The sequence below is a fragment of the Cryptotermes secundus genome, unplaced genomic scaffold (genome assembly GCF_002891405.2).
Source record: "Cryptotermes secundus unplaced genomic scaffold, Csec_1.0 scaffold516, whole genome shotgun sequence".
Lineage (NCBI taxonomy): Eukaryota > Metazoa > Arthropoda > Insecta > Blattodea > Kalotermitidae > Cryptotermes > Cryptotermes secundus.
Genome location: NW_019745084.1, coordinates 588656 through 603127, shown reverse-complemented (window position 1 = coordinate 603127; position 14472 = coordinate 588656). Strand labels below are relative to the sequence as shown.

General features: G+C 40.4%; 1 protein-coding gene across 3 annotated transcripts in view; it reads right to left on the bottom strand.

Annotated features, from left to right (window-relative positions):
* Positions 1-982: 982 nt before the first annotated feature.
* LOC111874893 (alpha-mannosidase 2) overlaps positions 983-14472 on the bottom strand; it is a 393048-nt gene continuing 379558 nt past the window's right edge. For all 3 annotated transcript variants that reach the window (XM_023870753.2, XM_023870755.2, XM_023870754.2), the window contains 2 exons: positions 7743-9521; positions 983-5130 (listed from right to left, as the gene is read on the bottom strand). In XM_023870753.2, coding sequence (XP_023726521.1) covers positions 4340-5130; positions 7743-9521 — 2570 coding nt within the window. In that variant the 3' untranslated portion in view covers positions 983-4339. The remainder of the gene's footprint in view (positions 5131-7742; positions 9522-14472) is intronic.

Sequence of the window (14472 nt, the reverse complement as noted above, 5' to 3'; positions counted from 1 at the left end):
TTTTCGCTGCCCCAGATCCTGCAGTTGTGGGTACTGACCTCACCACTGACATGAAAAGTGCTCTCATCACTGAAAATTACGGAGTCCAGAAACTTCTCATCGTCTTGTATCCGATGAAACATTTGCATACAGAATCCCTTACGAACCACCTTATCTGCATCCGTAAGGTGCTGAACGATGAATAGTTTGTACACTTTTAAGTGTAAACGTTTTCGTAACACTCGGCACACAGTAACATCTGGAATATCAGTTTCCCGGGACGCACGTCGCGTTGACTTTCGTGGACTTCGAACGATGCTCTCCAGAATCTGTTCAACTGTAGCGTCAGAAACGCGTGGCCAACCGGGTGGCTTGGCATGACGCACAGAACATCCGGTCTGAACAAAATTCTTGTGCCAGGAGTAAATTGTAGGCCTACTGGGAGGTTCCTTGCGATACTGAGTGCGAAATTTCCTTTGAACTTGTGTAGCAGACTTCGTTTCTTTGAATCAAAACACACAACGAGCACGCTCTGCACCTGTGAAATTAGCCATCTTGATTTAAACTGCGGGAGCGCTCGCGGTGGCAGTATTGGGTACTACAGTACCACGTGCATGAAACTCGGCATGTTTTGCTACATTATGACAGTTCAAAACGTTGTGTATGTCCTCTGCATAAATTTATATAAGCCTTCAAAGTTATAAAGCTCTTTTTAAAACACCCTGTATGTTAACACTTCATACACTGATTTTTAGTGAAGTGCACAAAAATAAAACATGTTCAGTTAAACACCCGATCCCATTAAAGGCACAACTTATATTCAAATCCGAATTATTGAAGCTGAATGCAAGTAGATCATTTCTATGTAGCTGCATATGAAGGATGTGTGGAGCTGCAAGTATTGTGCTTTAATTCATGATCCCTGCAAACTTTAAATCATGCAGTGATGGATGAAATGTTGCAAGAGGAGGAGGAAATAAAAGTACATCAAGTTTTAACGTTGTAATTTATATAACAGCTATATATAATGCCACAAAATCTGATACATAATCAGTCGTCCATTTGTGTCCCTTTCTTGATTTAAATTAATTTTACAGTACGTCACTTGCACACCTTTCCTTTCATTCATTTATACATAATGACCACACACACACTTCTTGGTAGAGCACAAATATGTTCCAGCCCCTTTTTGGCATTGAAATATTTATTTTAATTTTAAATGTAATAATCTTTATGTTAACTAATACTTATGTACAACCCCTACATTTTCTTGCTGCACTTTCGTGTAAGAAATTCAGTGAACACTGAAACTATATGTATTAAAACATTGTTCTTAAATCTCTGGGCTAAGGATACTGAATTTTAAAATATTAAACCAAACGAATGGTGGCTCATTATCAGTTCTCACTGAAGAATTCTCTGTTCGTAAGCCATAACGTGCTGTTCTCTTGCACCTGACAGAAGTGCAGCATTCTCATGTCCAAACTCACAAAAACACATACAAATAAATATCTGTAGTTCTCACCAATAGATTCAATAGCCAGGTAAGAGCTATATACAGAAAATTCAGCGCACTTGTTTTGATTTGGACTTGCATTTCAAAGACGTTTTTTCTGTTTGTAGAAAGTGAATGAGGGCCATGAAATATTACATTATATAGCTGCATGAATTGTTTTCAAATAAATTACTCAACCGAAATATATGAAAAATATTTTACAACCATAATAAGGTTACAGGTTGTTATTGCACCTCCTTTAATTTTATGTTGGCATTACTTTCCAACAATCATTTAATATTTTCAAGAACCTCTCGGCAATTTTAGATTGGAAAAGAACTATACTGCATATAACCTAAAATCAATCAAAGCAACACATGCTAAAATTGCAAGCCTAGAGTAATATATTACTCAATTCTTTCTGGCTACAACTGGGAAGGATAAGAAGGGTTCTCTTTTTGTGGCCAAATTCTTCTGGAAAACAGCAGCAGGAATGTCATTCTGGCACATGAGAATGAAATAGTTAATCCACAGCAAATTCTTAAGTCTTCTAATAAAATAGGGAAGACTAGGATTATCCTTGATTTGGCCCAATTCATCACCATGCCCTAAGATTTTTGATTGAGTTATGGCGTTACCACCTTACCACCTTTGCTTCCTTAACCTCTTGCCCCTCCTGTGATGACCTATTTGGTGATTTGATTCTGATCTGAGGTCTCAAAGAGAGACAGTCTGGTCTGCTGCCTTGAGAAGATGATCTGAACTCTCGAACACAGCGACGATTCATGGACAGCTGGCTGAATTTAGTTATGACTGGGCATTTTGAAATCACTGTTTGAAGTCATGTGCAACAATGGCCTGCTGCTGGAGGCAAATATTTATTTTTTGTATCATGTTTTAATCAGGCTGACTTTTAATGTTAATGTGTATTGTTCTTATAATTCATTTGCAACATTATTTGTATTTGTATGTAATTTGCATAGTAAAGATGACCTGTAACGATAATAGACGCTGATGCTTGTGTATCAAACAATTCATACTGCATATAGTTACTATGGGCCTTACCGGTAAGTGTTGCAACACCCCTGTGCTAAAGACATATATGAAACGAGAGTGGGTAGTTTTACTCAAGGGTGGAAGTGCTGCCACATTAAATGCATCGGTGGAAACTGCAGAAATTCAGTGTAATGGAAAACCAAGAAGAAATCTTTACTTTTCATCAACTGGTTAAACAGCAGGGAAAAATAAGACCCTATTTTTATCAGTCATCTGTGTAATTCTTGTGCAGTCATTCACTGGAATTGCAGCAAATCAGAAAACGCTGTTCTGGAATTTGACACTTCTGAATAAAGCTATTTTTTTAAAAACCTCATAAAGAAGGACACACGTTAATATGATACAGTAACATCTTCTGACGGTATACCAACTTCATGTACAACAAATTGTTTTGTTACAATTGACTTTGCAGGAAAAACGCACAACTGTGTACAATAAAACCCAGTAAATGAGTTACTAAATGTTAAAATGTCTGTTTCAGTTTGGTTTGCATGTAAAATAAACTTCTGATACAGTGAAGTTGCTTCTGGAATCTTCAATTTCTCCCTCTGCTCTGTGATCTTTTGACCTTAAAGAATGTAACATTCTTTCTGAACACCAGCACACGGAGTGAATCATGTGGAGCACACCTCTTACGTCCAATTAGATGGTATAAAAATAGGAGACACACCAATATACTGTTAGTTCATGCAGCAATTTTTTCTTGTAAAAATATCAATTTCTACTAAACATGAATCTGTTATGTTCCGCAAACCCTCTGCAACACATATTCTAATTAATTACTTCATACTTCTCAGAGATATGTTCTGTAATGAAGCAAATTATGTCTGCAGGAGATATGAACAAGATTCTTCTAAGAAATCAATATGACAGTAACAACATTTAGTTTCACATATGTACACACCAACGTTCTAATGAACCTGCTGTACATTTGTACATTTCTCATATACTTCAGATAGCATAAAACTTGATTCTCTAGTTTTACATAGGAGTTGCTTGGAGTCTTTGGTTTTTCAGTAGCCATATATTAATTAATATATACCATACGAACAGGTATTTATGTATTAAGTCTTTTAGAATTCATTCGACTGTGGACAAATTTGGAAACAATTATGACAACAACATAATATAGGTGGGTACGCCACAGTACAAAACAAAATTTGCTTAAGGTAAATACAAATGAAAGAACTGTCAGCAATAAATCCAAATATTACGTTAATAAAACTATACAGAACTCGCAAGGAAGACATTTGGGAACTTTGGAGCTCAATTTATAATACTCTGTGTTAAAATATAATAAAAATGGTAAAGCTACCCCTGTAAGAGGCCGTGGAGGCCCATAGGATTGTGAGACAGTGAGGCTCCCACATTTTCTAGACAATTGGCTCACAGACAGCGGTGATGTCAGCCTTATGTGCCGGCAGCCCCTGAGCCTCGGGAAGATTCCTGTCACTCATTTCTGTTAGAGGGTGAGTCGACACCAGGGCCATAGAGCGACTGGAAGGTTTAGGTCAATTAAAAAATCCAATGCCCTTAGTGGGAATGGAACCGGAGACCTTCCAATTTATAGCATAGTTCATCAAGCAACCATGCTTCAGTGTGCCCTGACAACATATAATAATCTACCATAAATATCAACAAAGGCCTTCAGAAGAACAAAGATGCCACACTAAATTAAAAACAACTGAATGAATACTGTGCATCTGGTACCAAGAACTGTCATACCAGTAAACCTAACTGTCACCTTAGCCACCCACAGTGTATGCACGAACCATTACGTCTCACTTATGAACACTGCATCAAATTTTATCACAGCACAAAAGTCACATTTAGTGATAGCAGTTCCATTGGACTCATTTCTATGCCATCTAGGCTTTGAAATTTGTGTATCTGATGTAACCCAGTGAGGGAGGTTTGGACAATGGATCCCATATTCAAATCACTGAAAAACGTTCGCTTGTGGAAAGTTGGACTCTTACTTCTGTCTGCATTGTTACCAGTGACCGCTTCAAAAGAGCACTGAGGGATTGTGATACCTGTACCAACATCACAAGCGTAACCTTGCCGCTGCAGCACCATGAGGGCCGACTGTGATGGGAACTGCGTGTAGCTAACATCTGACAAGGTTCTCAGATTCACAAGATGAACATCACAGGGAAAGGGGCGCGAAGTCAACACAACTTTCTTGCTGAGCAGAAAGTCTCTCTGTATTTCATTGTGACGGTTATGGTCCGCAGGCTGATGTCCTGCGGACGGGACTTCTGTCATCCCCTCCACCACAAATAGGTTGGCAGGGTATAGCAGACTGTTTGACAGGTGGTGGGCAAACAGGCTGGGACGAGAAAACGTTTCGGAAGAGGATGCTGAGTCCTGGGACTTCACTTCTTCCAGCAGGAGCCAGAATTTGGTGATCATGCGCTTGTTGTCCACAATGCCCTCACCCATGCCTCGCGAATCATCGTACAGTGTACGGCGGTCAAGCATCACCTCCAGCCAGCCAGGCTGCCATGATGCAGCTCCTTGTGCATGGTTCACCAGCAAAGACAGGCGTCGTGAAGAGTCCTGGATGTAAGCCATCGATGTGATAGGGAAATAGTTCCCTGTAATACCGTGAAAAAAAAAAATTATTACATAATTGTATCCAAGTAACTGTTCTGCATAAAATAATGTGACGCTAGTTATTCAAGTAGATACCTGAAAGGTTTTACTTAACAGAGAGCAGAAACATATGGGAATTTTTTATTTAAAGTGTTCGTTAAAGTTCCCTATAATGCACCACTGCCTTAATCATATGCACTGTTAGCAAATGTTTACATAGTATAAAAATTCTTGCAAGTTGGCAATACCTTTCATTTAAATTATCTACAGAAACAAATGTAAAATTTTTGTAAAATACAGCAAATCTCCAAATTACATGGTTTGAGTTATATGAATTTGTAGAATACACGGATACACAAGTACAGTTTGGGCATTTGGACTTCTATAATCATTAGCACTGGATATACAGGATTTATGTATCACAGTACAGCATAATATCATACGTTATGATACATTTTTATTTTACATATTGTTCTAGCTTCAACTAACCATTTAAGGAATGCATATAGCAACAAAATATTATCCAGTACCCTTCTCTTAAGGTTAAGTCCATATACAGATGAAATTATTGGGGATCATTAGTGTGGGTTTCGATGTAACAGATCAACCACTGATCAAACTTTTACATTTGTCATACAGTGAAGAAAAAATGGGAGTACAACGAGACAGCAGAAGCATTTGATTCAGTTAGGAGGGAAGTATTGTACAGCATTCTCATAGAGTTTGGGGTACCTACTAACTTAGCAACACATGGGCTAAAATGACATGTTATTCTGAGGGCTGTTTCTGATCTATATTAAGTCACCAAACTCTATAAAATTTCTAAACCAAAGTTAAAAAGGAAACTAAGAGAGAGCTATTGAGGGGAGAAAATCAGTGAACTGTTCGAAGAACATCTGAAGAACCAGAGTAAGAGGTGATCAAATATATGATTAAGCCAGAAGAATGTTTTTGTGATTTTCGATTATTGACGTTCCCAGAATGGCACTTCCGATGGCAGCTGTTTCGCAGCTGCCATTACGGAATGTAGCAGTAAGAGGAACCTTCTTCACACAACTGTCCACAGATGTTTCGGTTCCCCCAAAGTTAAAATGGACTCATTCCTTGTCAGGTGTTTCCTATGGTAGAAATACAGTGGAACCTCGCTTAACGAGCACCTCTCATAACGAGCAAAACAAATTGGGGAAAAAAAGAGACTCTCTTAACGAGCGACGTTTCGCATAACGAGTGACGAGAGGGGAAGTCCCGGATTGTGCGCTTGTTACATCAATTGTGTTTAGCACGCGTTCCGCTAGCGTCTTAGTGTCGCTTGTGATCACACATTTTTCCAAACTTGTGTTCAGACATATTATTTGTGATATTTTTTTGTGCAAAGTTTAATAACCCTTGCAAAAATGTCCCCGAAAAAAAGCCGCAAAAAGACAGCCATAAGAGAATAAAAATAACCGTAGAAATGAAACGTAAAATCATTGAAAAGCGAGAACGAGGTGTGAGCGTGGCTGATCTAGCACGCACATACAGTTGGTCTACAGCAACGGTTTGCATGATCTGGAGTTGCACTGTGTTTCACAGCAAGAAGTTGTGGAGGAGAGTTTGTCAGAGGAGGAGGAGGAGGTAACAGCAAAGCAACAATCTTCTGGCGCAATAAGAGAAATGCTGAAAGCATGGGAAACTGTTGCATTGTACATTGAGAAGCATCACCCCCCTAATAAGGCAGTGGCTATGCGCGCTACAAATTTATTTAATGATAATGCTGTGTCGCATTTTCACCAAATTTTGAAGCGTGGGTAAAAACAAATGTCTCTAGACCTTTCTAGTAAAAAAGAATTAAATAAGTATCATAAATAATAAACTAATTATTTCGATTTCTTTTTTGTTTTCTGCAAATCGAATTCGCATTCCAGGTTGGTTCATTCCGCATAGAAGAAAAGATGAAGATGATTCACGCTCCTTAACAATGTACATATAATTTTCTTTGAATAAACGTTATACATAAAACTTTTTGAGTATTTTTTTCGGCATGGAACGCATTAACGTATTTATATGGGAAAAACTGTTTCGCTCAACGAGTGTTTCGCATTACGAGTAAGATTCTGGAACGAATTATGCTCGTTAAGCGAGGTTCCACTTTATTTAGTTAGTTATTGGAGAGGGTGGGTTTCCCCATGCACTTAGGCCCGTATTGGTCCATTGTGCTTCCCTCTATGATATTCTACCAGTCTCTATATCCTACCGATATTGGTGCGTACCATCAGTCCCGACCGAGCCAGCGAGTTCGGCCTCCACTGGCTTGGCGGTATCTATAATGCTTCCCCCATCTATCAGAGGTGTTAGAGACTACTTGTTGGGCGGGAAACGTCCTTAAATTTGGCTCACTGACCTCCTTTGGAGATATGTGGTTCTTTTACGTGACGTAAAGCTACGACACGGGACACACGGCTTAAAGTACCTCCCGGAGGACTTGTTCCCTGAATTTTTCCGCCCTTAAAAATTCGACGACCTCCGCCGGGTTTGAACCCGCGTATCACGAGTCATGAGGTGGGAACGTTACCTCTAGACTACGGAGGCCGCTTACATTCCACTGTATTTGATCTGAATTATAACAAAAACTTACCTTCTATACCAATGCGTTCCACTTTCACTCTCTTCTGCATCTGGAAGCCATTGAGGTCAGAGTAGAACTCCGGAGGATCTCCATTGCTGATATCAGTGACAACTCTCATGAAGAGCTCTGTCTCGCGGTTTTTGGGTGGTGCCTCGAAGTCTATGAGGTTCTCTATGTAGATTCCTTCACTCAGAGGTCCTGCTGCGTGATATATGCGGGCCGAGTGTGCCAGGATCGGACTGTAGATGACTGAAAGCTCTGATGCAATTGGACCAGACGTGATGACAATCTGCAGACCATGACGGTTCGGACCGTCGATGGAACCGAGGATGTCCCTCTCGACCTCTCTGGAGTTCGGGTCTGGCATGAAGAGATATGCACCACTGTGGAACTGTGCCGAAGGATATGCTGCAAACTGGAGACCGCATTGCGTTGTGTGACCTGTTGCTTTGCGAGTGACAGCTTTCAGAAAACCTGATCTGCCATCAAACAAAAGCTTCATCCTATGATTCTCAAGCTGAATATCACCCGTCTGCATCCCCTTTACTTCAAATGGCGGCACATAACTTGCATCATCTACATTTCTGCCACAAGAGGAACAGTATACCACTGATCTTGCCTGCAAGTTCTTCTCTGCCACTCGCTCAACAACGTAAGTAACAAGCGACAATGGCGGGAGATCTGCCACAAACATTACCTCGAATAAGTCCCTTGCCATCTGCAGAACGTTCTCAATTTTATCAACAACACCTTCACCTGACTCTTTGTTTATGTCGCTCGGAACTTTGGCATTATGTGTCAGGTTCCATACTGGGTTCACCTGATAAGGAATGATGTTCCCTTCAGAGTCCATTACCTTCACATGTGGAGTTGTCACCCTGATCTTTACAACATCCTGCCTCTGTTGTGCTAGAGAGTTGAACAGAACTATTCTCCGAGGTTCGTTTCTTGGTACAACCAAAGGAACTTTTTGCGGAAGTTTCTCATATGACTCTCTGTCTATATCAGGTAAAATGAAGTTCATAAATGGCTGTGATGGCTTGTTTGAAAACGCTTTGCTCCCACTAGCTTCTCTTGACAAACCTGACGATGATGCATCTTTCATGAGTAACATTTGAGCACAACGCTGCTGAATGAACACAGTATCCTGGATACCTTCGAACATCTTCAGAGCATAGTCGTGCATTACAAATGATTTTGAAGTTCCAGTTATAGCGTCATGGTGCTGAAACAAAGCCAGTGACTGCCTGGCCTTCGTGATCCTCTCGTAATCTCTCTCCAAAAGCTGAATTGTTTTGTTAAACCCATGTTGTCTTGCTCTGTTTAAAGCAACTGTGTATAGAATCTCTGCTGATCTCAGACTAGCTTCCAATTCTCGGTCCAAAATCTTCCAATATGGTCTTGTAGTAAAGTAACCACTCCAGTAAGCTGGCCGACCTTCAGCAAAGATATCGCTGTATACAAAGAAGTCTCCTTTTAACGTTTGGAAGCTCTGGGTTCGTTCCTTGACAGCAGCAAAGTAATCTGATGGCGTGCCAAATGATACTTCTGCATGATATTTGTCCTTGTTTTGATTTATGTAGTCAAAGAGCATCTTGTAATTGCCATATTGCTGGTTCCACTCAATATCATGGTCAAAGCGGAAGTCATCACCAAGAGGCATCAGGACAACATTGTGTGGGAAGAGGGAGCCTGTTCGACCATATTGTTCTAGCAGTAACTCTGCCTTTTGTTTCACATTGTATTGGTCTATTGGCACAGCACGCAGACTGTACTCTGTGTACTCACCTGCAAGAAAGAGACACCACTGTTAAACCATTCACAGCAGTGGTAGATTATTAATTTGCACTCTCTTATCGAAATGGAGGTTGATAAAAAAGCATCACTTCTCTACAAATACATATTATGTTTGTGGACATTATCCATCGCCCTGTTTTTATTTAAAACACACAATGTTTCAGAGACTAGATTCCGTCTTACTTACTCAGTTGGTCTAGTCGATAGAGCCAGTCTCTATCTCCGGACAACTCTGTCGATTGGCGCCCAGCTGAACAGGATTTACCTTAAGATGTAGACATAATACAGTCTACGAATCGTTGTGTTTTAAATAAAAACAGGACGATGGATAATGTCCACAAACATAATAATTGTATTAATGTAAAATCGTCATAAACCTTTAAATCTTATCATCGCTTCTTTACCGGTGGCCAGAAAAAGGGATGACTTGGGCAGAAATTAATTATTAACTACATTAAGCATTCAATGACTAGTCATGGACTTTTGAAATTTTAAATGCATGTCTTATCTGTGATACTGTTCAAATTATAAAACATTTTATCAAGAAATTCAATAACAGGGAGAAAAAAGCCATCTCAATTGAGGCCATGATCAGTTTGACGCTAAAGCGAACGTGGTCTGCACTACATAAGCAATGGGTTGAAATGTCCACCACACTTTATGGCAGTTTGAAGTCTGAGTTAATAGTTTATAGTTTCAATTTTTCCATCACTGTTTGACAAATGCGCTTCAACTGCAGGTTCTGTAACATCAGCTAAATACATGACAAGCTTCTGTCCCAAGTTACACCTGGCACCTTAGTACATACTGAAACAATTAATAACTGAAATAAAAATACAGAAATTACTGGCCACGTCCCCACAATTCGTGTATAGACTTTATATATTATTTTAAAACATGTTTCGCTTCTCTGTGGCCTTCATCGGGTAAAATATTTACACTGATTTTCTGACATCTTAACCCTCCACTGGCCAATATTTACTTCTGTGGCAGGCCGTACGTGCTATCTCACAATTTTTAATGCTAACTTAGCCGATCACAGGGACCGCGGGGTCTAAGGCACGAATTGTTTTCCCCTGCTCGAACACTGGGATCGTGGGTTCGAATCGCACTCGAGGCATGGATGTCTGTGTGCGTTTATTCTGTTTATATTGTCCTATGTAGGTAGGGGCCTTGCGAAGAGGCTGATCCCCCGTCTAAGGAGTCCTACTCACTGTGTCTATAAGATAAAGAAACTGAAGTGAAACGAAGCGTTTCATGGATGCACTATGCTCCAGAGGGAGGGAACGAACGAACGAATGAATGAATGAATGAATGAATGAATGAATGAATGCTAACTTATTAACTACATGCAAAATATCAGAATTAAAATTAGAATAACAAAATGTTTCTCTGTTGTAGTTTAGTGTTATTTTGTGTCATTGTGTTGTTAATATATACGTAAAATTGATAGATGATACGAGGCGATGGAGCCAATTATAAGTTGTCCACACATAATATGACGCTGAAGTACCAGGTGATTAAATTTTGTATTATAGACCTGCACAAAATTGTTGTTCAATTATTGTACTAAGCGTTATTTTGGTTAATTTTAAGAGCAACTTTAAATCATACACAAATTTTAAGGGTATTTTTACAATTATTAGGCATTAATTTCTGTTTATTTTAAGATGTAATACACTGACTGAACTAACCAATTTCTTCCTATAACAGAGCAGCTTTTTTAACACGATGCACAACATTTCTGTTACAACCAGTGACCCCCAATCACTTTTATGTGAGAATTTCGGGTAATAACGAATCTCTTATCATCACAATATCAAATTACTTAAATGGAAAGCACATTTCTCAGGAACTATTAACTTTAGGCAGACATACTTTTAATGTTTCCATGTCTAAGACTATATACCCGACTTACTGATCTTTTTGTTTTCTTGTGATGCTGCCAGTACTTGTGATTACGCAGCTCATATGCTGGCCCGACTGATGGAAAATAAACAGGGGAGTATGGGAACAGAAGCGAGTTATTTGATTTGCAGGAGCAGTCCTGAAGGCACAACTTGTAGCCATGCTACTGGACTGCCGATGTACTAAGTTGACAGTTTTTATAAACACATTACTTGCACGGCATCTGTCCAACTTGTAAGGTCATCATCACGCTGAGACTTTAACGTAGTTGTTGTGCTGTGTTGCTTCTTCTAGTTCGCTTTTCCAGAACTTGGTTAAAACTAGTTCCAAATTGCTGTTCAACTTCTTCAAACCTATTCTTTCTTCAGTTTTCACTTCGTATTTCCGGTTCTTCTTATTCTTACTCCGTGGTGTCTCTGGGTGTGCGCGAAGGTTTGTTATGGCGTACAGCAGTTGTGGTGGGTTGGCAGTATTTATTTTCTACGGCCTGGTATTGTGTGACATCCGTGGATGGTGGGTGATTAACAAAACGTCGCACATAACCCAAGTAACCGTGGAGTAATGGACACACAAAATGAGTATGTGCGAGGGGAGTCAGGAAACAGGTCACAAATGGATGTAAAACATGTGATTTTCGGAACTGAAAAAAACAATAGTTCTCGATTTACCCTTCACAAACATTAAGAGTTCAAGGAGGTGGTATATATAGTTATCACTGGGCTTTAAAGAGTTAACTAAGTAACTAGGCAGCCGACCAAAGGGTTTTCCTTAACGAAATGAAGCTTCATCAGCTAATGACGAAACTCCTCGTCTGATAAAACCAGAAGGTTCATTGTTGTGATCACAAGAGCCCATATTCGAACCGTATGCTTTATCAGTCCTGATTTCTGTAACGCAATTCTCTCACTCGCCGCCAACTAACAAAGCAACCCTCGTAAGTCTATTGGACAGGGCCCAGTCAATAGTAACCCAGCTCACTGAGAGTACGTATTTCTTATTTTAACGGGTTGTTGACGTTGATGCCTGTTTTCATCGGGTTCACTGTCTAGCAGTGCCCATTCGCGTACAGATGGCCGAAAGGCAAGGAAAGGAGACACGTGAATGTAATGGTTACCGGTAGCCTTCATCCCTGCAGTTAACCACAGGCTGGCGGCTTGAATCACAGTGATGTCCCCCGTTAAAAAGAGGTTATGCGCCGTGAAGAAAAAAGGAAGGGAAGAAAGTTATTGGGTTGAGTAGTACCTGCAAACACGTGACAGACACACAGTCATGTCTTAAACCAAGTATAAATTTAATTTAAAGAAGTGTCAGACTTTAAGTGGTTCAAACGCTTGGTAGACTGCTCAATAAAAAGAGAAATTAAATACTGTGCTAAAAATATGGATAAAACGGGCTGTACATGGGGAAATGATGTTGTGGCCTGCAGACCCGTTGCTAGGCAAAGACCGCGAAATAAATAGTTGTACAACAGCTGCTGCTAACCGCAACAGAGACGGACACAAAGATAAAAGAACTGTTGGAAGCGGTGTTATCTGTGCGGTCCGTATCAAGGCTATATAACGAGGAGCAGCTGCTATTACAAGAAAGTCTTGAGAAGGCAGTTAGAAGAATAGGAGATTGGTGTGAGATTGTCGCCATTCTGCAAGGACGTGAGCCCGGGAACGTCCACGGGCGAAGAGGCAGCAGACTGACAAGACAGTGCGTGCTGTAGTGAACTGTCCCCTGTCCAAGGGACAGGGGATTAGCCCTCGCAAGGCTGCTACCTATAAAGGACAGCACAAACACAGTGTCACGTGATGGACTAATTATAGAGACGGGTTTTGGATTGACAAACGGATTTACTGGACTCTCTGATACAGCGAGTGACTACATTTTATAGTTCACTATTACATACACGCACGCACACACACTAGTATCCACAATCAGATCTTCACTAGCCGTCGCTCGATAGCGGCTTCCAACGGCGGAAGTTCCCTATTCTCTGAGAAGTGGAGATATAACTACAGTCAAACGTCAGCAGTAGGTGAAGGGGGGTGATCAGTCTGACCCTCTCACCACTTTGTCCCATGTAAAAAGCCCATGGACCCCATGGGATATGAGGGTGGGTGGGCCCACGGCCAATCTGACCTCTGTGGAGAAAAGGAAATCCTTGTCCCCGTTTGGGATCTCGGTAGCTGTAACCCACTCGCTATACTGAGTTGCCCTGCTCCTGTCTCTGAGAGATCGACCTAGTTAGCCAGAGAACTCACAAAGTGACGGATTATTTCTAAGCGCGTAAGTCAAAATAGAAGATACCTGCGTCAATGCGAAGTGTCTGTATTGTCAACTGAGCGGTCAATTCGGGGTCATTTGCTCCAATAAAATAAAAAAAAAAAACTATATATACAGCAACAAATTGTAACATTTTGACAGGATATAAATATAAATTTGAACAATTTCGGCCTTAAAGATAATAATTGTCCCTTTATTATAGAACAATTTCATCACGATACAAAATAAGAAAATCAGGAAATATACACAGAACAATCAACAACAACAGTACGCAAGCGATCTTCCACAACATGAAAGCACACAACACAACAGAAGTAATGTTGCTCATAGCTCGGGTTACAGTAGTACACGTTAACTGATTTTCATATGAAACAAACACTAACAATGAATCTAAGAAGACATCATCACCCTCCACTATAACAGCATCACGGATACTCACATTGTACCGACGCGACACAAACACTACTTTAAATAATTTTGACCCTATGGGTTAGTTAGTTAGTTATTTAGTTAGTTATTTGAGAGGGTGGGTTTCTCCATGCACTTAGACCTGTATTGGTCCATTGTGCTTCCTTCTATGATTTCTACCAGTCTCTATATCCTACCGGCACTGGTGCTTACCATCAGTCCCGCCCAGCCAGCGAGACCGGCTCTACTAGCTGAGAGGTATCTATAATGCTTCCCCCATCTACCAGAGGTATTAGAGACTGCTGTTGGGCGGGAAACGTCCGTAATTTGGCTCAGTGACCTCCTTTGGAGATAT